The 23,762-nt window shown below is 61.3% G+C and overlaps 1 protein-coding gene across 1 annotated transcript in view; it reads left to right on the top strand.

Annotated features, from left to right (window-relative positions):
• ATP4A (ATPase H+/K+ transporting subunit alpha) overlaps window positions 1–23,733 on the top strand; it is a 24,044-nt gene extending 311 nt beyond the window's left edge. The window contains exons 2-23 of the mRNA XM_062512329.1: window positions 112–176; window positions 588–647; window positions 4,544–4,747; window positions 5,333–5,446; window positions 5,604–5,738; window positions 5,889–6,006; window positions 7,377–7,645; window positions 8,313–8,511; window positions 9,521–9,630; window positions 10,267–10,401; window positions 11,235–11,415; window positions 12,988–13,157; window positions 14,155–14,291; window positions 15,121–15,271; window positions 15,947–16,115; window positions 17,750–17,904; window positions 18,544–18,667; window positions 19,409–19,554; window positions 20,887–21,020; window positions 21,980–22,081; window positions 22,282–22,373; window positions 23,501–23,733. Of these exons, the coding sequence (XP_062368313.1) occupies window positions 112–176; window positions 588–647; window positions 4,544–4,747; window positions 5,333–5,446; window positions 5,604–5,738; window positions 5,889–6,006; window positions 7,377–7,645; window positions 8,313–8,511; window positions 9,521–9,630; window positions 10,267–10,401; window positions 11,235–11,415; window positions 12,988–13,157; window positions 14,155–14,291; window positions 15,121–15,271; window positions 15,947–16,115; window positions 17,750–17,904; window positions 18,544–18,667; window positions 19,409–19,554; window positions 20,887–21,020; window positions 21,980–22,081; window positions 22,282–22,373; window positions 23,501–23,529 (2,999 nt within the window). The 3' untranslated portion in view covers window positions 23,530–23,733. The remainder of the gene's footprint in view (window positions 1–111; window positions 177–587; window positions 648–4,543; window positions 4,748–5,332; window positions 5,447–5,603; window positions 5,739–5,888; window positions 6,007–7,376; window positions 7,646–8,312; window positions 8,512–9,520; window positions 9,631–10,266; window positions 10,402–11,234; window positions 11,416–12,987; window positions 13,158–14,154; window positions 14,292–15,120; window positions 15,272–15,946; window positions 16,116–17,749; window positions 17,905–18,543; window positions 18,668–19,408; window positions 19,555–20,886; window positions 21,021–21,979; window positions 22,082–22,281; window positions 22,374–23,500) is intronic.
• Window positions 23,734–23,762: the final 29 nt, after the last annotated feature.

Genomic DNA, 23,762 nt, shown 5'->3' with positions numbered 1-23,762 from the left:
AGAGAGGGAGGAGAGATGGGGGAGGGGGATGGACCCCGCCCCTCCCCCCTCTCTGACCCCTCCCCTCCCCTCCCCCCCCCAGAGTTTCGAGCTCCGCCCCTCCCCCCCCAGGTGGGGCCGCGGGCGCCGGAAGGAGGAAAGAGAGACTGGAGGAGATGAAACGGGAACTGGAACTGGTGGGACAAACTGGGAGGGACTGGGAGGGACTGGGAGGGGATTGGGAGGGACTGGGAGGGGATTGGGATGGACTGGGAGGGGATTGGGATGGACTGGGAGGGACTGGGAGGGACTGGGAGGGGATTGGGAGGGAGGACTGGGAGGGGATTGGGAGGGAATTGGATGGACTGGGAGGGACTGGGAGGGACCTGGGAGGGACTGGGAGGGACTGGGAGGGACTGGGAGGGGAATGGGAGGGACTGGGAGGGGATTGGGAGGGTGGGAGAGGACTGGGAGGGACTGGGAAGGGATTTGGGTTACTGGTTTATACTGGTTCGGGGTACTGGGAAGGATACGGATGGCCCACACTGGTCCATACTGGTCCATACTGGTTCATACTGGTCCATACTGGTCCATACTGGTGCCCACAGGATGATCACAAACTGGACGTGAAGGAGCTGGAGCTGAAATACAGCACGAGCAGCACCAAGGTGAGAAGTGACCAGTGAGTGACCAGTGAGTGACCAGTGAGTGACCAGTGAGTGACCAGTGAGTGACCAGTGAGAGACCAGTGAGTGACCGGTGAGTGACCGGTGAGAGACCGGTGAGTGACCAGTGAGTGACCGGTGAGTGACCAGTGAGTGACCAGTGAGTGACCAGTGAGTGACCGGTGAGTGACCAGTGAGTGACCAGTGAGTGACCAGTGAGAGACCGGTGAGTGACCGGTGAGTGACCGGTGAGTGACCAGTGAGAGACCAGTGAGTGACCAGTGAGAGACCAGTGAGTGACCAGTGAGTGACCAGTGAGAGACCAGTGAGTGACCAGTGAGTGACCGGTGAGTGACCAGTGAGTGACCAGTGAGTGACCAGTGAGTGACCGGTGAGTGACCAGTGAGTGACCAGTGAGTGACCAGTGAGAGACCAGTGAGACACCAGTGAGTGACCAGTGAGAGACCAGTGAGTGACCAGTGAGTGACCGGTGAGAGACCGGTGAGTGACCGGTGAGTGACCAGTGAGAGACCAGTGAGTGACCGGTGAGTGACCAGTGAGTGACCGGTGAGTGACCGGTGAGTGACCAGTGAGTGACCAGTGAGTGACCAGTGAGAGACCAGTGAGTGACCAGTGAGTGACCGGTGAGAGACCGGTGAGTGACTGGTGAGTGACCAGTGAGAGACCTGTGAGTGACCGGTGAGTGACCAGTGAGTGACCGGTGAGAGACCAGTGAGTGACCGGTGAGTGACCGGTGAGAGACCAGTGAGTGACCGGTGAGTGACCGGTGAGTGACCAGTGAGTGACCGGTGAGTGACCGGTGAGTGACCGGTGAGTGACCGGTGAGAGACCAGTGAGTGACCGGTGAGTGACCGGTGAGTGACCAGTGAGTGACCGGTGAGAGACCAGTGAGTGACCAGTGAGAGACCAGTGAGTGACCGGTGAGTGACCGGTGAGTGACCGGTGAGTGACCAGTGAGTGACCAGTGAGAGACCAGTGAGTGACCGGTGAGTGACCGGTGAGTGACCGGTGAGTGACCAGTGAGTGACCAGTGAGAGACCAGTGAGTGACCGGTGAGTGACCGGTGAGTGACCGGTGAGTGACCGGTGAGTGACCGGTGAGTCCCCAGTGCATTCCCAGTCCATTCCCAGTCCATTCCCAGTCCATTCCCAGTCCATTCCCAGTCCATTCCCAGTACATTCCCAGTGAGTTCCCAGTCCATCCCCAGTCCATTCCCAGTCCATTCCCAGTCCATCCCCAATCCATTCCCAGTCCATCCCCAGTCCATTCCCAGTACATCCCCAGTCCATCCCCAGTCCATTCCCAGTCCATTCCCAGTCCATTCCCAGTCCATCCCCAGTCCATTCCCAGTCCATCCCCAGTCCATTCCCAGTCCATCCCCAGTCCATTCCCAGTCCATTCCCAGTACATCCCCAGTCAGTCCCCAGTCCATTCCCAGTCCATCCCCAGTCCATCCCCAGTCCATTCCCAGTCCATTCCCAGTACATCCCCAGTCAGTCCCCAGTCCATTCCCAGTCCATCCCCAGTCCATTCCCAGTCCATTCCCAGTACATCCCCAGTCCATTCCCAATCCATTCCCAGTACATCCCCAGTCCATTCCCAGTACATTCCCAGTCCATTCCCAGTCCATTCCCAGTCCATTCCCAGTCCATCCCCAGTCCATTCCCAGTCCATTCCCAGTCCATTCCCAGTCCATTCCCAGTCCATCCCCAATCCATTCCCAGTCCATCCCCAGTCCATCCCCAGTCCATCCCCAGTCCATCCCCAGTCCATCCCCAGTCCATTCCCAGTCCATTCCCAGTCCATCCCCAGTCCATCCCCAGTCCATTCCCAGTCCATTCCCAGTCCATTCCCAGTCCATTCCCAGTCCATTCCCAGTCCGTTCCCAGTCAGTCCCCAGTCCATCCCCAGTCCATTCCCAGTCCATCCCCAGTCCATTCCCAGTCCATTCCCAGTCCATCCCCAGTCCATCCCCAGTGCATTCCCAGTCCATTCCCAGTCCATTCCCAGTCCATTCCCAGTCCATTCCCAATCCATTCCCAGTCCATTCCCAGTCCATCCCCAGTCCATCCCCAGTCCATCCCCAGTCCATTCCCAGTCCATCCCCAGTCCATCCCCAGTCCATTCCCAGTCCATTCCCAGTCCGTTCCCAGTCCGTTCCCAGTCCATTCCCAATCCATTCCCAGTCCATTCCCAGTCCATCCCCAGTCCATCCCCAGTCCATTCCCAGTCCATCCCCAGTCTATCCCCATTTCATTCCCAGTCCATTCCCAGTACATCCCCAGTCCATTCCCAATCCATTCCCAATCCATTCCCAGTCCATTCCCAGTCCATTCCCAGTCCATCCCCAGTCCATCCCCAGTCCATTCCCAGTCCATTCCCAGTCCATTCCCAGTCCATCCCCAGTCAGTCCCCAGTCCATTCCCAGTCCATTCCCAGTCCATCCCCAGTCAGTCCCCAGTCCATCCCCAGTCCATTCCCAGTCCATTCCCAGTCCATTCCCAGTCCATTCCCAGTCAGTCCCCAGTCCATTCCCAGTCCATTCCCAGTCCATCCCCAGTCCATCCCCAGTCCATCCCCAGTCCATTCCCAGTCCATTCCCAGTCCATCCCCAGTCCATTCCCAGTCCATTCCCAGTCCATCCCCAGTCCATCCCCAGTCCATCCCCAGTCCATTCCCAGTCCATTCCCAGTCCATCCCCAGTCCATTCCCAGTCCATCCCCAGTCCATCCCCAGTCCATTCCCAGTCCATTCCCAGTCCATTCCCAGTCCATCCCCAGTCCATTCCCAGTCCATCCCCAGTCCATTCCCAGTCCATTCCCAGTCCATTCCCAATCCATCCCCAGTCCATTCCCAGTCCATTCCCAGTCCATCCCCAGTCCATTCCCAGTCCATCCCCAGTCCATTCCCAGTCCATTCCCAGTCCATCCCCAGTCCATCCCCAGTCCATCCCCAGTCCATTCCCAGTCCATTCCCAGTCCATTCCCAGTCCATTCCCAGTCCATCCCCAGTCCATCCCCAGTCCATTCCCAGTCCATTCCCAATCCATCCCCAGTCCATCCCCAGTCCATTCCCAGTCCATCCCCAGTCCATCCCCAGTCCATTCCCAGTCCATTCCCAGTCCATCCCCAGTCCATCCCCAGTCCATTCCCAGTCCATTCCCAGTCCATTCCCAGTCCATCCCCAGTCCATTCCCAGTCCATTCCCAGTCCATTCCCAGTCCATTCCCAGTCCATTCCCAGTCCATTCCCAGTCCATCCCCAGTCCATCCCCAGTCCATTCCCAGTCCATTCCCAGTCCATCCCCAGTCCATCCCCAGTCCATTCCCAGTCCATTCCCAGTCCATTCCCAGTCCATTCCCAGTCCATTCCCAGTCCATCCCCAGTCCATTCCCAGTCCATTCCCAGTCCATTCCCAGTCCATTCCCAGTCCATCCCCAGTCCATTCCCAGTCCATTCCCAGTCCATCCCCAGTCCATCCCCAGTCCATTCCCAGTCAGTCCCCAGTCCATTCCCAGTCCATCCCCAGTCCATCCCCAGTCCATTCCCAGTCCATTCCCAGTCCATCCCCAGTCCATTCCCAGTCCATCCCCAGTCCATCCCCAGTCCATTCCCAGTCCATTCCCAGTCCATCCCCAGTCCATCCCCAGTCCATTCCCAGTCCATCCCCAGTCCATCCCCAGTCCATTCCCAGTCCATCCCCAGTCCATTCCCAGTCCATTCCCAGTCCATTCCCAGTCCATTCCCAATCCATTCCCAGTCCATTCCCAGTCCATTCCCAGTCCATTCCCAGTCCATCCCCAGTCCATCCCCAGTCCATTCCCAGTCCATTCCCAGCGCGTCCCCGCTCAGTGACCGCTCCGTGCCCCTCCCCCGCAGGGTCTGTCCGAGGCGGCCGCGGCCGAGCGGCTCCTCCGGGAGGGTCCGAACGCTCTGCGGCCGCCCCGGGGCACCCCCGGCTGCGTCCGCTTCGCTCGGCAATTGGCCGGAGGCCTCCAGTGCCTCATGTGGGTGGCGGCCGCCATTTGTCTGATCGCCTACGGCGTGCAGGTGGGACAGGGAGACCGCGGCAGCTCCGATAACGTGAGTACACCTGGGTACACCTGGGTACGGCTGGGTACGGCTGGGTACGGCTGGGTACACCTGGGTACGGCTGGGTACGGCTGGGTACACCTGGGTACACCTGGGATACACCTGGGTACACCTGGGTACAGCTGGGTACACCTGGGTACGGCTGGGTACGGCTGGGTACACCTGGGCACACCTGGGTACACCTGGGTACGGCTGGGTACACCTGGGTACAGCTGGGTACACCTGGGTACGGCTGGGTACACCTGGGTACAGCTGGGTACACCTGGGTACGGCTGGGTACGGCTGGGTACGGCTGGGATACACCTGGGTACGGCTGGGTACACCTGGGTACACCTGGGTACGGCTGGGTACACCTGGGCACACCTGGGTACAGCTGGGATACACCTGGGCACACCTGGGTACACCTGGGTACGCCTGGGATACACCTGGGTACGGCTGGGTACGGCTGGGTACACTTGGGTACACCTGGGCACACCTGGGTACACTTGGGAACACCTGGGACACAGATCACACCTATACCACACCTTGGCATACCGGGGCACACCTGGGCGCTCACCTGGCCTCACCTGTTCCCAGCTGTACCTGGCCGTGGCTCTCATCGCCGTCGTCGTCGTCACCGGCTGCTTCGGTTACTACCAGGAGTTCAAGAGCACCAACATCATCGCCAGCTTCCGGAACCTGGTCCCACAGGTGAGCTCACCTGGGACACACCTGGGCACACCTGCGTGTACCTGGGATACGCCCAGCTGGGTCAGCTCAGTCACCTGGGGCTGGATTCGTACCTGGGGGTTGAGGGGGGTCCCACCTGGGCACACCTAGGGGTTCTCACCTGCTCACCTGTGCGCAGCAAGCCACGGTGATCCGGGCGGGGCAGACGCTGCAGGTGAACGTGGCCGAGCTCGTCCCGGGGGACCTGGTGGAGATCAAAGGTGGGGACAGAGTTCCGGCGGACATCCGGATCCTGACAGCGCAGGGCTGCAAGGTGAGCGCACCTGGGCGCACCTGGGCGCACCTGGGGGCACCTGGGATACACCTGGGGGCACCCGGGGGCACCCGCATACACCCGGGGGGCAGGTGGGTACACCTGGGAAAACCTGGGCACACCTGGAGGCTCAGGTGTGACCCGGCCCAGGTGGACAACTCGTCGCTGACCGGGGAGTCGGAGCCGCAGACGCGCTCACCTGAGTGCAGCCACGACTCGCACCTGGAGACGCGGAACATCGCCTTCTTCTCCACCATGTGCCTGGAGGGTGAGCACCTGGACACACCTGAACACACCTGGGTCACACCGGGGTCACACCTGGGTCACACCTGGGTCACACCGGGGTCACACCTGGGTCACACCTGGGTCACACCTGGGTCACACCGGGGTCACACCGGGCTCACACCTGGGTCACACCTGGGTCACACCTGGGTCACACCGGGGTCACACCTGGGTCACACCTGGGTCACACCGGGGTCACACCGGGGTCACACCTGGGTCACACCTGGGTCACACCGGGGTCACACCTGGGTCACACCGGGGTCACACCTGGGTCACACCTAAGCACATCTGAACACGCCTCAACACACCTGGGTGCACCTGAATGCACCCACCCCACTCTACACAGGTACAGCCACGGGCCAGGTGATCAGTACAGGTGAGCGCACGGTGATCGGGCGCATCGCCAGCCTGGCCTCAGGGTCTCACCTGGGTCGCACTCAAATGGGGATCCCATATGGACACCTGGACTCACCTCGGTCACACCTGGGGGGTTGGGACACACCTGGGTCATACCTGGGTCACACCTGAACACACCTGGGACACACCTGGGACACACCTGGATGCACCTGGGGCACACCTGAACACACCTGGGTCACACCTGGACACACCGGGACACACCGGGACACACCTGGGGCACACCTGGACACACCGGGACACACCGGGACACACCTGGGGCACACCTGGGGCACACCTGGGGCATAACTGAACACACCTCAACACACCTGGACACACCGGGACACACCTGGGTCACACTTGGGTGACACCTGGACACACCTGAGGCACACCTGAACACACCTGGGGCACACATGGACACATCTGAGATACACCTGAGCACACCTGGGAGACACATGGACGCACCTGGGGCACACCTGGACACACCTGGGGCACACCTGGACACACCTGGACACATCTGAGATACACCTGAGCACACCTAGGAGACACACGGACGCACCTGGGGCACACATGGACACACCTGGGGCACACCTGGACACACCTGGACACATCTGAGATACACCTGAGCACACCTAGGAGACACCTGGACGCACCTGGGGCACACCTGGGCACACATGGACACACCTGGACACATCTGAGATACACCTGAGCACACCTAGGAGACACACGGACGCACCTGGGGCACACATGGACACACCTGGGGCACACCTGGACACACCTGGACACATCTGAGATACACCTGAGCACACCTAGGAGACACACGGACGCACCTGGGGCACACATGGACACACCTGGGTCACACCTGGACGCACCTGGGGCACACCTGGACGCGCCTGGGGCACACCTGGACGCACCTAGGACACAGGCGGCCGCACCCGAACGCAGCCGCCCGTCCCCGCGCAGGTACCGCCACGGGCCTGGTGATCAGCACAGGCGAGCGCACGGTGATCGGGCGCATCGCCAGCCTGGCCTCAGGTGTGCAGAACGAGCGCACGCCGATCGCGGTGGAGATCGAGCACTTCGTGGACATCATCGCCGGCCTGGCCCTGCTCTTCGGGGCCACCTTCTTCGTGGTGGCCATGAGCATCGGTTACCCCTTCCTGCGCGCCCTCGTCTTCTTCATGGCCATCGTGGTGGCCTACGTGCCCGAGGGGCTGCTGGCCACCGTCACGGTGAGGGGCTGCGCGCGCCTGGGCGCACCTGGGCGCACCTGAGCACACGTGGGGGCGCCCGGAGGAGGGATCTGAGCAGGGGTTGGGGTTGTTCGGTGGAGTTGTGGAGGTTCTGAGGTCGTTATGGGTTCTGTCGTAACGTGGAGGGTTCGGGGGGACAGGTGAGGACACCTGGGCACACCTGGGCGCACCTGGGCACACCTGGGCACACCTGAGCACACGTGGGGGTGCCCGGAGGAGGGATCTGAGCAGGGGTTGGGGTTGTTTCATGGACTTATGGAGGTTCTGAGGCCACTATGGGTTCTGTTGTGACGTGGAGGGTTCGGGGGACAGGTGAGGACACCTGGGGATACCTGGGCACACCTAGGGGCACCTGGGGGGCAGGTGGGGGCACCTGGGGATACCTGGGCACACCTGGGGGGCAGGTGGGGGCACCTGCAGGTCTCATCTGGGGCAGGGTTTGGGTTGCTTTAAGAAGTTGTGGAGGTTCTGAGCTCGCTATGGGCTCCAGCACAGCTAGAAGCTCAGAGGGACAGGTGTGAACACCTGGGCACACCTGGGCACACCTGGGAACACCTGGAGGAGGAATCTGGGAAGGCGTTAAGGTGCGCCATTCACCCGCCCGGGCGCTTCGCTCACCCGCCCGGGCGCGCTCTCACCTGCGCAGGTGTGCCTGTCGCTGACGGCCAAGCGCCTGGCGCGCCGCAGCTGCGTGGTGAAGAACCTGGAGGCCGTGGAGACGCTGGGCTCCACCTCGGTGATCTGCTCCGACAAAACCGGGACCCTCACCCAGAACCGCATGACCGTGGCTCACCTGTGGTTCGACGGACAGGTGCACGAGGCCGACACCAGCGAGGACCAGTCGGGTGAGGGGGGGATACCTGGGGATACCTGGGGACACACCTGGGGTCACCTGGGGAGACCTGGGGATACCTGGGGACACACCTGGGGTCACCTGGGGAGACCTGGGGATACCTGGGGACACACCTGGGGTCACCTGGGACGCACCTGGGCACACCTGGGGATACCTGGGACACACCTGGGGTCACCTGGGGAGACCTGGGGATACCTGGGGACACACCTGGGGTCACCTGGGATGCACCTGGGGATACCTGGGGAGAGGTGAGGATAGATGGGACGTACCTGGGGATACCTGGGAAACACCTGGGGAGACCTGGGGAGACCTGGGGACACACCTGGGGTCACCTGGGATGCACCTGGGCACACCTGGGGATACCTGGGGAGAGGTGAGGATAGATGGGACGTACCTGGGGATAGCTGGGAAACACCTGGGGAGACCTGGGGATACCTGGGGACAGCTGGGCACACCTGGGGAGACCTGGGGATACCTGGGGACACATCTGGGGTCACCTGGGATGCACCTGGGCACACCTGGGGACACACCTGGGGTCACCTGGGACGCACCTGGGCACACCTGGGGATACCTGGGGCACACCTGGGGATACCTGGGACACACCTGGGGACACCTGGGGGTACCTGGGGATAGCTGGGCACACCTGGGGAGACCTGGGGATACCTGGGGACACACCTGGGGTCACCTGGGACGCACCTGGGCACACCTGGGGATACCTGGGGCACACCTGGGGATACCTGGGACACACCTGGGGACACCTGGGGGTACCTGGGGATAGCTGGGCACACCTGGGGAGACCTGGGGATACCTGGGGACACACCTGGGGTCACCTGGGACACACCTGGGGACATCTGGGGGTACCTGGGGATAGCTGGGCACACCTGGGGAGACCTGGGGACACACCTGGGGTCACCTGGGACACACCTGGGGACACCTGAGGATACCTGCCCCCACCACCCCACCCCCCCCCCCCCCCAGGTGACCTCACCTGTCCTCCCCAGGTCAGAGCTTCGACCAATCGTCGGAGTCGTGGGCGCTGCTCAGCCAGGTGATCACGCTCTGCAACCGCGCCCAGTTCAAACCTGGCCAGGAGGGCGTGCCCGTGGCACAGGTGGGACTGGGACAAACTGGGAGGGGACGGCCGGGAACTGGGGGAAACTGGGAGGAAGTTCAGTGTTACTGGTTTATACTGGTTTGGGGGTGGGAGTTACTGGAACGGACTGGGAGGGACTGGTGGTTACTGGTTTAAACTGGTTTGGGGTTAGGGGTTACTGGTTTGGGGTTACTGGTTTGGGGTTACTGGTTTTTACTGGTTTGGTGTTTTTTGTTACTGGTTCGGGGTTTGGGGTTACTGGTTTTTACTGGTTCAGTGTTTTTCGTTACTGGTTTGGGGTTTTTCGTTACTGGTTTGGGGTTTGGGGTTACTGGTTTTTAGTGGTTCAGTGTTTTTTGTTACTGGTTTGGGGTTAGGGGTTACTGGTTTTTACTGGTTTGGTGTTTCTCGTTACTGGTTTGGGGTTTTTTGTTACTGGTTTGGGGTTTGGGGTTTGGGGTTACTGGTTTTTACTGGTTCGGGGTTTTTCGTTACTGGTTCGGGGTTTGGGGTTACTGGTTTGGGGTTACTGGTTTGGGGTTACTGGTTTTTACTGGTTTGGTGTTTCTCGTTACTGGTTCGGGGTTTGGGGTTACTGGTCTGGACTGGGAGAGGCGGGCGTGTCCTCACCTGGGCCACGCCCCTCCCCCCCAGCGTGACGTCATCGGTGACGCGTCGGAGACGGCGCTGCTGAAATTCGCGGAAGTGACGTCGGGGCCGGTGGCGGCCGCCAGGGAGCGCTACCCGAAGGTGGCGGAGCTGCCGTTCAACTCCAGCAACAAATTCCAGGTGAGAGCGGACAGGTGGGACAGGTGAGACAGGGACAGGTGAGATATAGACAGGTGAGACAGGGACAGGTGAGATACAGACAGGCGAGACAGGGACAAGTGAGACATAGACAGGTGAGATATACACAGGTGAGATATGGACAGGTGAGAGGTACACACATGGGATATAGACAGGTGAGATACAGACAGGTGAGATACAGACAGGTGAGATATGGTCAGGTGAGACAAGTGAGATATGGACAGGTGAGACGTGGACATGTGAGGTATAGACAGGTGAGACAGAGACAGGTAAGATACAGACAGGTGAGACATAGACAGGTGAGATACAGACAGGTGAGATATGGACAGGTGAGACATGGACATGTGAGGTATAGACAGGTGAGACAGGGACAGGTGAGATACAGACAGGTGAGATATAGACGGGTGAGATCAGGGACAGGTGAGACAGGGACAGGTGAGATATGGACAGGTGAGATATGGACAGGTGAGATACAGACAGGTGAGATACAGACAGGTGAGATATAGACAGGTGAGATATGGACAGGTGAGACAGGGACAGGTGAAATACAGACGGGTGAGATCAGGGACAGGTGAGACAGGGACAGGTGAGATATGGACAGGTGAGATACAGGCAGGTGAGATAAGGACAGTTGGGACAGGTGAGACATGGATGGTGAGACATGGGCGGGTGAGATATGGACAGGTGGGACAGGTGAGATATGGACGGGTGAGACGGGAGAGGTGAGAAAGGTGTGGGACAGGTGTGCCTCCCCTGCCTCCCCTGCCTCACCTGCCTCACCTGTCTCACCTGCCTCACCTGTCTCACCTGCCCAGGTGTCCGTGCACGAGGCCGGTTCCCAGCAGCTCCTGGTGCTCAAGGGCGCCCCCGAGCGGGTCCTGGAGCGGTGCCGGGGGGCGCTGCAGGGGGGGGAGGAGCGGCCGCTGGACCCCACCTGGAGGGAGAGCTTCGAGCGGGCGTACACGGAGCTGGGGGGGAGGGGCGAGAGGGTGCTGGGTGAGTGGGGGAGGGGCGGGGGGGTGGGAGGGGCGGGGGAGGGGGAAAAGGTGCTGGATCCCACCCCTTCCCCCCTCCCATGTCGCCAGGTGTGCCCCGCCCCCCCCGCCTCCCCGGTGTCCCCAGTGATTTCCCCAGGTGTGTCCCAGGTGTGTCTCAGGTGTGTCCCAGGTGCGTCCCCAGGTGCATCCCCAGGTGTGTCCCCAGGTGTATCCCCAGGTGTGTCTCAGGTGCGTCCCCAGGTGTATCCCCAGGTGTGTCCCAGGTGCGTCCCCAGGTGTATCCCCAGGTGTGTCCCAGGTGTATCCCCAGGTGTGTCTCAGGTGTATCCCCAGGTGTGTCCCCAGGTGTATCCCCAGGTGTGTCTCAGGTGTATCCCCAGGTGTATCCCCAGGTGTGTCTCAGGTGTATCCCCAGGTGTGTCCCCAGGTGTGTCTCAGGTGTATCCCCAGGTGTGTCTCAGGTGCGTCCCCAGGTGTATCCCCAGGTGTGTCCCAGGTGCGTCCCCAGGTGTATCCCCAGGTGTGTCCCAGGTGTATCCCCAGGTGTGTCTCAGGTGTATCCCCAGGTGTGTCCCCAGGTGTATCCCCAGGTGTGTCTCAGGTGTATCCCCAGGTGTGTCCCCAGGTGTGTCTCAGGTGTATCCCCAGGTGTGTCCCAGGTGTATCCCCAGGTGTGTCTCAGGTGTGTCTCAGGTGTGTCCCAGGTGTATCCCCAGGTGTGTCTCAGGTGTATCCCCAGGTGCGTCCCCAGGTGCATCCCCAGGTGCATCCCCAGGTGCATCCCCAGGTGCATCCCCAGGTGTGCCCCGCAGGTTTCAGCGCCCGCTGGCTCCCACCTGGCTCCGTGTCCCCAATCCCCCCAGGTGTGTCCCCAGGTGTATCCCCAGGTGTGTCCCAGGTGTGTCCCCAGGTGTGTCTCAGGTAAATCCCCAGGTGCATCCCCAGGTGCATCCCCAGGTGTGCCCCGCAGGCTTCAGCGCCCGCTGGCTCCCACCTGGCTCCGTGTCCCCAATCCCCCCAGGTGTGTCTCAGGTGTGTCCCCAGGTGTACCCCCAGGTGCATCCCCAGGTGTATCCCCAGGTGTGTCCCCAGGTGTGTCCCAGGTGTATCCCCAGGTGTGTCTCAGGTGCATCCCCAGGTGCATCCCCAGGTGTGCCCCGCAGGTTTCAGCGCCCGCTGGCTCCCACCTGGCTCCGTGTCCCCAATCCCCCCAGGTGTATCCCCAGGTGTATCCCCAGGTGTGTCTCAGGTGTATCCCCAGGTGTGTCCCCAGGTGTGTCTCAGGTGTGTCTCAGGTGTGTCCCAGGTGTATCCCCAGGTGTATCCCCAGGTGTGTCTCAGGTGTGTCTCAGGTGTGTCCCAGGTGTGTCCCCAGGTGTGTCTCAGGTGTATCCCCAGGTGTGTCTCAGGTGTATCCCCAGGTGTGTCCCCAGGTGCATCCCCAGGTGTGCCCCGCAGGTTTCAGCGCCCGCTGGCTCCCACCTGGCTCCGTGTCCCCAATCCCCCCAGGTGTATCCCCAGGTGCGTCCCCAGGTGCATCCCCAGGTGCATCCCCAGGTGTGCCCCGCAGGTTTCAGCGCCCGCTGGCTCCCACCTGGCTCCGTGTCCCCGGGCGCTGCCCCCGACGCCCTGGCCCAGGTCGCTCACGGCCTTTGCTTCGCGGGGCTCGTGTCCCTCATCGACCCCCCCAGGGCCACCGTGCCCCAGGCCGTGCGCAAGTGCCGGACAGCGGGAATCAGGGTGGGACTGGGAATACTGGGAATACTGGGAGCACTGGGAATACTGGGAATGGGACTGGGGGGACTGGGAATACTGGGAATACTGGGAATGGGACTGGGGGGACTGGGAATACTGGGAATACTGGGAATACTGGGAATACTGGGAATACTGGGAATGGGACTGGGGGGACTGGGAATGGGACTGGGGGGACTGGGAATGGGACTGGGGGGACTGGGGGGACTGGGAATACTGGGAATACTGGGAATACTGGGAATACTGAGAATGGGACTGGGGGGACTGGGAGCACTGGGAATACTGGGAATGGGACTGGGGGGACTGGGAATGGGACTGGGGGGACTGGGGGAACTGGGAGCACTGGGAATGGGACTGGGGGGACTGGGAATACTGGGAATACTGGGAATGGGACTGGGGGGACTGGGAATACTGGGAATACTGGGAATGGGACTGGGGGGACTGGGAATGGGACTGGGGGGACTGGGGGGACTGGGGGGACTGGGGGGACTGGGAATGGGACTGGGAATACTGGGAATACTGGGAATACTGGGAATACTGAGAATGGGACTGGGGGGACTGGGGGGACTGGGAATACTGGGAATACTGGGAATACTGGGAATGGGACTGGGGGGACTGGGAATACTGGGAATACTGGGAATGGGACTGGGGGTGGGACTGGGGGGACTGGGAGCACTGGGAGCACTGGGAGCACTGGGAATGGGACTGGGAGCACTGGGAGCACTGGGAGCACTGGGAATGGGACTGGGAGCACTGGGAGCACTGGGAGCACTGGGAATGGCACTGGGAATATTGGGAGTGGGGGGACTGGGAGCACTGGGAGTACTGGGAATGGGACTGGGAGCACTGGGAATGGGACTGGGGGCACTGGGGACAGTGGGGGGGGTTGGGGACACAGGTGACACAGGTGGCACTGGGGGGACCCGGGCGAGCCCCGCAGTTGAGCCCCGCAGGTGAGCCAGGTGTGCGTGCCCCGCCCGGACAGGTGATCATGGTGACAGGTGACCACCCCATCACGGCCAAGGCCATCGCGGCCACCGTGGGAATCATCTCCGAGGGCAGCGAGACCCCCGAGGACGTGGCCGCGCGCCTGCACCTGCCCCTCGAGCAGGTGGACCCCAGGTGAGCCCGCGGGCGCGGCCGCAGGTGTGCGACAGGCGTGTGGCAGCCCCCCAGGTGTGTGAACAGGTGTGTGATCAGCTCCCCGGGTGTGTCCCTAGGTGTGTTCCCAGATGTGCTGTGGGTGTCCCCAGGTGTCCCCAGGTGTCCCCAGGTGTGCTCAGGTGTATCTCAGCTCTCCCCAGGTGTGCTGACACTTATCTCAGGTGTGCTCAGGTCTATCTTAGGTGAGCCCAGGTGTGCTCAGGTCTATCTCAGGTGTGCTCAGGTGTATCTCAGGTGTCCCCAGGTGTATCTCAGGTGTACTCAGGTGTATCTAAGGCATACTCAGGTGAACCCAAGTGCGCTGAGGTCTATCTCAGGTGTGCTCAGGTGTATCTCAGCTGTCCCCAGGTGTGCTCAGGTGTGCTCAGGTGTACCTCAGCTGTCCCCAGGTGTGCTCAGGCGTGCTCAGGTGTACCTCAGCTGTCCCCAGGTGTGCTCAGGCGTGCTCAGGTGTATCTCAGCTGTCCCCAGGTGTGCTCAGGTGTACCTCAGATGTCTCCAGGTGTGCTCAGGTGTGCTCAGGTGTATCTCAGCTGTCCCCAGGTGTGCTCAGGTGTATCTCAGCTGTCCCCAGGTGTGCTCAGGTGTATCTCAGCTGTCCCCAGGTGTACCTCAGCTGTCCCCAGGTGTGCTCAGGTGTACCTCAGCCGTCCCCAGGTGTGCTCAGGTGTATCTCAGCTGTCCCCAGGTGTGCTCAGGTGTACCTCAGCTGTCCCCAGGTGTCCCCAGGTGTGCTCAGGTGTACCTCAGCTGTCCCCAGGTGTGCTCAGGTGCGCTCTCCCCGCAGGCAGGCGCGTGCCCGGGTGGTCACAGGTGCGGAGCTCGCCGCCATGGCCCCAGGTGCTCTCGAGGATTTGCTCCGCACTCACCCCGAGATCGTTTTCGCTCGGACGTCGCCGCAGCAGAAACTGGTGATAGTGGAGAGCTGCCAGCGCCTGGTGAGCACACCTGGGTACACCTGGGGATACACCTGGGTACACCTGGGTGCACCTGGGTACACCTGGGTGCACCTGGGTACACCTGGGGATACACCTGGGTACACCTGGGTACACCTGGGTACACCTGGGGATACACCTGGGTACACCTGGGGATACACCTGGGACACCTGGGGATACCTGGGTACACCTGGGGATACACCTGGGTACACCTGGGTACACCTGGGGATACACCTGGGACACCTGGGTACACCTGGGTACACCTGGGGATACACCTGGGTGCACCTGGGTACACCTGGGTACACCTGGGTACACCTGGGTACACCTGGGGGTACACCTGGGTACACCTGGGACACCTGGGACACCTGGGTACACCTGGGGATACACCTGGGTACACCTGGGTGCACCTGGGTACACCTGGGTACACTTGGGGGTACACTTGGGGGCACACCTGGGGATACACCTGGGACACCTGGGGATACACCTGGGGATACACCTGGGACACCTGGGGATACCTGGGGTGAACCAAGACACACCTGGAGACACCTGGGGACAGCAGGGCACAGCCGGGAACATTGGGGACACACCTGAGGACACACCTGGGCGATGGAGCTGATTTGGGGCTGTCCCCAATCCCGTTTTTTACCCATTTCCCCCCCTCCCCGTCCCCACCTGCAGGGCGCCATCGTGGCGGTGACAGGTGACGGCGTGAACGACTCACCTGCGCTGAAGAAGGCCGACATAGGCGTGGCCATGGGCGTGGCCGGCTCGGACGCGGCCAAGAACGCGGCGGACATGATCCTGCTGGACGACAACTTCGCCTCCATCGTCACCGGCGTGGAGCAAGGTGGGCACCTGCGCAGGTGGGCACAGGTGTGTGGGGTCACCCGGGCAGGTGGGAATAGGTGTGTGAGGGGGTCACCTGAGCTGCGCTCACTCACCTGAGTGCTCACACACCTGAGCTGCGCTCACTCACCTGAGCGCTCACTCACCTGAGCTGGTCTCACTCACCTGAGTGCTCACACACCTGAGCTGCGCTCACTCACCTGAGTGCTCACTCACCTGAGCTGGTCTCACTCACCTGAGTGCTCACACACCTGAGCTGCGCTCACTCACCTGAGTGCTCACACACCTGAGCTGCGCTCACTCACCTGAGCTGTTCTCACTCACCTGAGTGCTCACACACCTGAGTGCTCACACACCTGAGCTGGTCTCACTCACCTGAGCACTCACACACCTGAGCTGGTCTCACTCACCTGAGCACTCACACACCTGAGCTGCGCTCACTCACCTGAGCGCTCACACACCTGAGCTGCGCTCACTCACCTGAGCGCTCACTCACCTGAGCTGTTCTCACTCACCTGAGCTGCTCTCACCTGAGCTGCGCTCACACACCTGAGTGCTCACTCACCTGAGCTGCGCTCACTCACCTGAGCGCTCACTCACCTGAGCTGCGCTCACTCACCTGAGCGCTCACTCACCTGAGCTGGTCTCACTCACCTGAGTGCTCACACACCTGAGTGCTCACTCACCTGAGCTGCGCTCACTCACCTGAGCACTCACACACCTGAGCTGCTCTCACTCACCTGAGCGCTCACTCACCTGAGCTGTTCTCACTCACCTGAGCTGTTCTCACACTCACCTGAGCTGCTCTCACACACCTGAGCTGTTCTCACTCACCTGAGCGCTCACTCACCTGAGTGCTCACTCACCTGAGCTGCTCTCACTCACCTGAGCTGCTCTCACTCACCTGGCTGCTCACTCACCTGAGCGCTCACTCACCTGAGCTGCTCTCACTCACCTGAGCTGCTCTCACTCACCTGAGTGCTCACTCACCTGAGCTGTTCTCACTCACCTGAGCTGCTCTCACTCACCTGGCTGCTCACTCACCTGAGCTGCGCTCACTCACCTGAGCTGCTCTCACTCACCTGGCTGCTCACTCACCTGAGCTGCTCTCACTCACCTGAGCTGTTCTCACTCACCTGAGCTGCTCTCACGCACCTGAGCTGCTCTCACTCACCTGAGCTGCGCTCACTCACCTGAGCGCTCACTCACCTGAGCTGCTCTCACTCACCTGAGTGCTCACACACCTGAGCTGCGCTCACTCACCTGGCTGCTCACTCACCTGAGCGCTCACACACACCTGGGCTGTCTCCCCACACACCTGGCTGCTCTCACTCACCTGAGCGCTCACTCACCTGAGCTGCTCTCACTCACCTGAGTGCTCACACACCTGAGTGCTCACACACCTGAGCTGGTCTCACACACCTGAGCTGTTCTCACACTCACCTGAGTGCTCACTCACCTGAGTGCTCACTCACCTGAGCTGCTCTCACTCACCTGAGCTGTTCTCACTCACCTGAGCTGCTCTCACTCACCTGGCTGCTCACTCACCTGAGCACTCACACACACCTGGGCTGTCTCCCCACACACCTGGCTGCTCACTCACCTGTCCCCCGCTCACCTGTCCCCTCCCCCCAGGCCGGCTGATTTTCGACAACCTGAAGAAATCCATCGCGTACACCTTGACCAAGAACATTCCGGAGCTGACCCCGTACCTGATCTACATCACGGCCAGCGTGCCCCTCCCCCTGGGCTGCATCACCATCCTCTTCATCGAGCTGTGCACCGACATCGTGAGTGCTCACCTGGCCTCACCTGAGCACACCTGGACTGCCCCAAACCCCGAGTTTTGGGGTGTATCAGGCTCTTTTTGGGGGTTTCCTGCCCTGCTGGGGTCATTCAGGTGGGTTTTGAGCCTCACCTGTGCTCACCTGAGTGCACCTGAGCTCACCTGAGTACACCTGAGCTACCCCAAATCCCGGGTTTTGGGGTGTACTGGGAGGATTTCTGGGGTTTCCCACCCCGCTGGGGTTATTCAGGTGGTTTTTGGGTCTCACCTGAGCTCACCTGTGCTCACCTGCACACACCTGAGTCCACCCGAGACCCCAATTTTTGGGTGCTCTGAGCCATTTGCTGAGGACTCGTTGAGGTTTCTCAACCCCCAGGTGCATTTTGGGTTCTCCAGGTGCATTTCAGGTTCCCCCAGGTGCATTTTGGCCTCACCTGGACACTGCGATGTCCCCCTCCCACACCTGTGACACACCTGAACCCCCCCAACCCCTCCCCCCCATTTCCAGGTGTTTTGCTCACCGAGGTTTCTCACCTCGCTGAGCTCCTCCAGGTGGATTTCGGGGTTTCTCAGGTGCGTGGGCGCGGCCGCGGGGGCGCGCTCCCGGCCACGCCCCTCACCTGCGGCACACCTGCGCCCGCAGTTCCCGTCGGTGTCGCTGGCGTACGAGCGCGCCGAGAGCGACATCATGCACCTGAAACCGCGGAACCCCCGGCGCGACCGATTGGTCAACGAGCCCCTGGCGGCCTACTCGTACTTCCAGATAGGTGAGGGCGCGGCCAGGTGTGCGCACCTGGAGCCGGGGTTACCTGGGGGGGTCACACATCTGGAGCTGGAGTTACCTGGGTGGTCACATTCCTGTCCCAGTCTCACCTGTCCCCAGGTGTGATCCAGTATTTCTCTCACCTGTCCCAGTCTCACCTGTTCCAGTCTCACCTGTACCTGTCTCACCTGTGCAGGTGCCATCCATTCCCTGTCTCACCTGTCCCTGTCTCACCTGTCCCGGTCTCACCTGTGCAGGTGCCATCCATTCCCTGTCTCACCTGTCCCAGTCTCACCTGTCCCAGTCTCACCTGTACCTGTCTCACCTGCGCAGGTGCCATCCATTCCCTGTCTCACCCTCACCTGTCTCACCCTCACCTGTCTCACCTGCGCAGGTGCCATCCATTCCCTGTCTCACCTGTCCCTGTCTCACCTGTGCAGGTGCCATCCATTCCCTGTCTCACCTGTCCCTGTCTCACCTGCGCAGGTGCCATCCATTCCCTGTCTCACCCTCACCTGTCTCACCCTCACCTGTCTCACCCTCACCTGTCTCACCTGTGCAGGTGCCATCCATTCCCTGTCTCACCTGTCCCTGTCTCACCCTCACCTGTCTCACCTGTGCAGGTGCCATCCATTCCCTGTCTCACCTGTCCCTGTCTCACCTGTCCCTGTCTCACCTGTGCAGGTGCCATCCATTCCCTGTCTCACCCTCACCTGTCTCACCCTCACCTGTCTCACCTGCGCAGGTGCCATCCAGTCCTTCGCGGGTTTCACCGATTACTTCGTGGCCATGGCCCAGGAGGGTTGGTGGCCGCTGCTGGTCCTGGGGCTGCGGCCGCGCTGGGAGGACGCGCACGAGCAGGAGCTGCAGGACAGCTACGGCCAGCAGTGGGTGAGCGCGCACCTGGGCGCACCTGGGCACGGCTCACCTGGGCACCTTCACCTGGGCATGGATCGCCTGGGCACCTTCACCTGGGCATGGCTCACCTGGGCACCTTCACCTGGGCATGGATCGCCTGGTGCGCCTGGGTGCCCTCACCCAGGCACACCTGGGCACACCTGGGCACACCTGGGCACACCTGGGCACCATTACCTGGTTATGGATCACCTGGTGCGCCTGGATGCCCTCACCCAGGCACACCTGGGCACACCTGGGCACCTTCACCTGGGCATGGCTCACCTGGGCACCTTCACCTGGGCATGGATCGCCTGGTGCGCCTGGGTGCCCTCACCCAGGCACACCTGGGCACACCTGGGCACACCTGGGCACACCTGGGCACCATTACCTGGTTATGGATCACCTGGTGCGCCTGGATGCCCTCACCCAGGCACACCTGGGCACACCTGGGCACCTTCACCTGGGCATGGCTCACCTGGGCACCTTCACCTGGGCATGGATCGCCTGGTGCGCCTGGGTGCCCTCACCCAGGCACACCTGGGCACACCTGGGCACACCTGGGCACACCTGGGCACCATTACCTGGTTATGGATCACCTGGTGCGCCTGGATGCCCTCACCCAGGCACACCTGGGCACACCTGGGCACCTTCACCTGGGCATGGCTCACCTGGGCACCTTCACCTGGGCATGGATCGCCTGGTGCGCCTGGGTGCCCTCACCCAGGCACACCTGGGCACACCTGGGCACACCTGGGCACACCTGGGCACCATTACCTGGTTATGGATCACCTGGTGCGCCTGGATGCCCTCACCCAGGCACACCTGGGCACACCTGGGCACCATTACCTGGGCATGGATCGCCTGGTGCGCCTGGGTGCCCTCACCCAGGCACACCTGGGCACACCTGGGCACCATTACCTGGTTATGGATCACCTGGTGCGCCTGGATGCCCTCACCCGGGCACACCTGGGCACCATTACCTGGGCATAGATCACCTGGTGCGCCTGGGTGCCCTCACCCAGGCACACCTGGGCACACCTGGGCACCATTACCTGGGCATGGATCACCTGGTGCGCCTGGGTGCCCTCACCCGGGCACACCTGGGCACACCTGGGCACCATTACCTGGTTATGGATCGCCTGGTGCGCCTGGGTGCCCTCACCTAGGCACACCTGGGCACACCTGGGCACCATTACCTGGGCACCATTACCTGGGCATTTATCATACCTGGGCATGCTTATCTGGTGCGCCTGGGCACGGGGATCACCTGGGCACTGCTCACCCGTGCACGGCTCACCTGGGCACGGCTCACCTGTCCCGTTGCAGACGTTCGCGCAGCGCAGGTACCAGCAGTACACCTGTTACACCGTGTTCTTCATCAGCATCGAGGTGTGCCAGATCGCCGACGTGCTGATCCGGAAAACGCGGCGGCTGTCGCTGTTCCAGCAGGGACCCTTCAGGTACACCTGGGCACACCTGAGATACACCTGGGCACACCTGATATACACCTGAGATACACCTGGGCACAGGTGTGGTACACCTGGGCACACCTGAGATACACCTGGGCACACCTGAGATACACCTGGGCACAGGCGTGGTACACCTGGGCACACCTGAGATACACCTGGGGACACCTGGGCACGCCTGAGATACACCTGGGCACACCTGAGATACACCTGAGATACACCTGGGCACAGGTGTGGTACACCTGGGTACACACGGGGACACCTGAGGTACACCTGGACACACCTGAGATACACCTGGGGACACCTGGGCACAGGTGTGGTACACCTGGACACACCTGAGATACACCTGGGTACACCTGAGATACACCAGGGTACACCTGGGCACACCTGAGATACACCTGGGTACACCTGAGATACACCTGGGCACAGGTGTGATACACCTGGGTACACACAGGGACACCTGAGGTACATCTGGACACACCCGAGATACACCTGGGGACACCTGGACACACCTGAGATACACCTGGGCATAGGTGTGGTACACCTGGGTACACACGTGGACACCTGAGATACACCTGGGTACACCTGAGATACACCTGGGCACACATGAGATACACCTGAGATACACCTGGGCACAGGTGTGGTACACCTGGGCACACCTGAGATACACCTGGGCACACCTGGGTACAGCTGAGATACACCTGGGCATAGGTGCGATACACAGGTGGCAGACAGGTAACACGTAACACAGGTGACACAGGTGATCTCACAGGTGACACACAGGTAACACAGGTGACATACAGATGGTACAGGTGACCCACAGGTGACACAGACGATCTCACAGGTAACGCAGGTAACACGCAGGTGACGTACAGCTGATACAGGTAACAGGTGACACACAGGTGATCTCACAGGTGCGACGCAGGTGACGCTCAGGTGTGTTTCTCCCTCAGGAACCGCACCCTGGTGGTCGCCATCGTGTTCCAGGTGTGCATCGGCTGCTTCCTCTGCTACTGCCCGGGGATGCCCAACGTCTTCAACTTCATGCCCATCAGGTGAGCCCGCGCACCTGGGCGCACCTGGGCACACCTGGACATCCCCAAAATACACCTGGGTGCGCCAAACACACCTGGGAACTTCCTGAGACACTTGTGAACCCAAAAAACACCTGGGCTCACCCGGGGAACACCTGGGTTCACATGGGTTCACCCAGGGCACACCTGGGCTCACCTGACCAGGTGTGCTCCCCTGCCAGGTTCCAGTGGTGGTTGGTGCCGATGCCCTTCGGGCTCCTCATCCTCGTGTACGACGAGATCCGGAAACTCGGAGTGCGGAGACACCCGGGCAGTGAGTGACCCACCTGGGCACACCTGGGATACACCTGGGGATACCTGGGATACATCTGGGAACACCTGGGGATACCTGGGGATAACCTGGGGACACCAGGGAACACCTGGGATACACCTGGGGATACCTGGGAACACCTGGGATACACCTGGGGATACCTGGGATACATCTGGGATACACCTGGGGATACCTGGGAACACCTGGGAACACCTGGGGATACCTGGGGATAACCTGGGAACACCTGGGAACACCTGGGGATACACCTGGGGATACCTGGGATACACCTGGGATACACCTGGGGATACCTGGGAACACCTGGGGATACCTGGGGATAACCTGGGGACACCAGGGAACACCTGGGAACACCTGGGGATACCTGGGATACACCTGGGGATACCTGGGATACACCTGGGGATACCTGGGGATACCTGGGAACACCTGGGATACACCTGGGAACACCTGGGGATACCTGGGGATAACCTGGGGACACCAGGGAACACCTGGGATACACCTGGGGATACCTGGGATACATCTGGGAACACCTGGGGATACCTGGGGATAACCTGGGGACACCAGGGAACACCTGGGATACACCTGGGGATACCTGGGATACATCTGGGAACACCTGGGGATACCTGGGGATAACCTGGGGACACCAGGGAACACCTGGGAAACACCTGGGGATAACTGAGAACACCTGGGGATACCTGGGAACACCTGGGATACACCTGGGGATACCTGGGAACATCTGGGGATACCTGGGAACACCTGGGATACACCTGGGGATACCTGGGAACACCTGGGATACACCTGGGATACACCTGGGGATAACCTGGGGACACCAGGGAACACCTGGGATACACCTGGGGATACCTGAGAACACCTGGGGATACCTGGGAACACCTGGGATACACCTGGGGATACCTGGGATACACCTGGGAACACCTGGGATACACCTGGGGACACCAGGGAACACCTGGGGATATCTGGGAACACCTGGGGATACCTGGAAACACCTGGGGGCACCTGGAACATACCTGGGCACACCTGGGACTCACCTGGAAAAACACCCAGCTCACCTGGGGGCTGCCCCACCCTCACCTGGCCGGGTTTTTCTCCTTCTCCAGGTTGGTGGGATCGGGAACTTTACTACTGAGAGGAACACCTGGGGCTCACCTGGGACTCACCTGGAATCGCCCTCACCACCTGGGACTCACCTGGGACCCTCCCTGAACAGCTGGGACTCACCTGGAACCCCCCTTGAACACCTGGAACTCACCTGGGACTTCCCCATGGATACCTGAGACCCACCTGGGGTTCACCTGGGACCTTTCCTGGATACCCAGGACTCACCTGGGCCCCTCCCCACACACCTGGATTCAATTCCCC

This window comes from Cinclus cinclus, chromosome 36 (assembly GCF_963662255.1).
Source record: "Cinclus cinclus chromosome 36, bCinCin1.1, whole genome shotgun sequence".
Lineage (NCBI taxonomy): Eukaryota > Metazoa > Chordata > Aves > Passeriformes > Cinclidae > Cinclus > Cinclus cinclus.
This window is presented reverse-complemented; position numbering and strand designations above follow the sequence as displayed.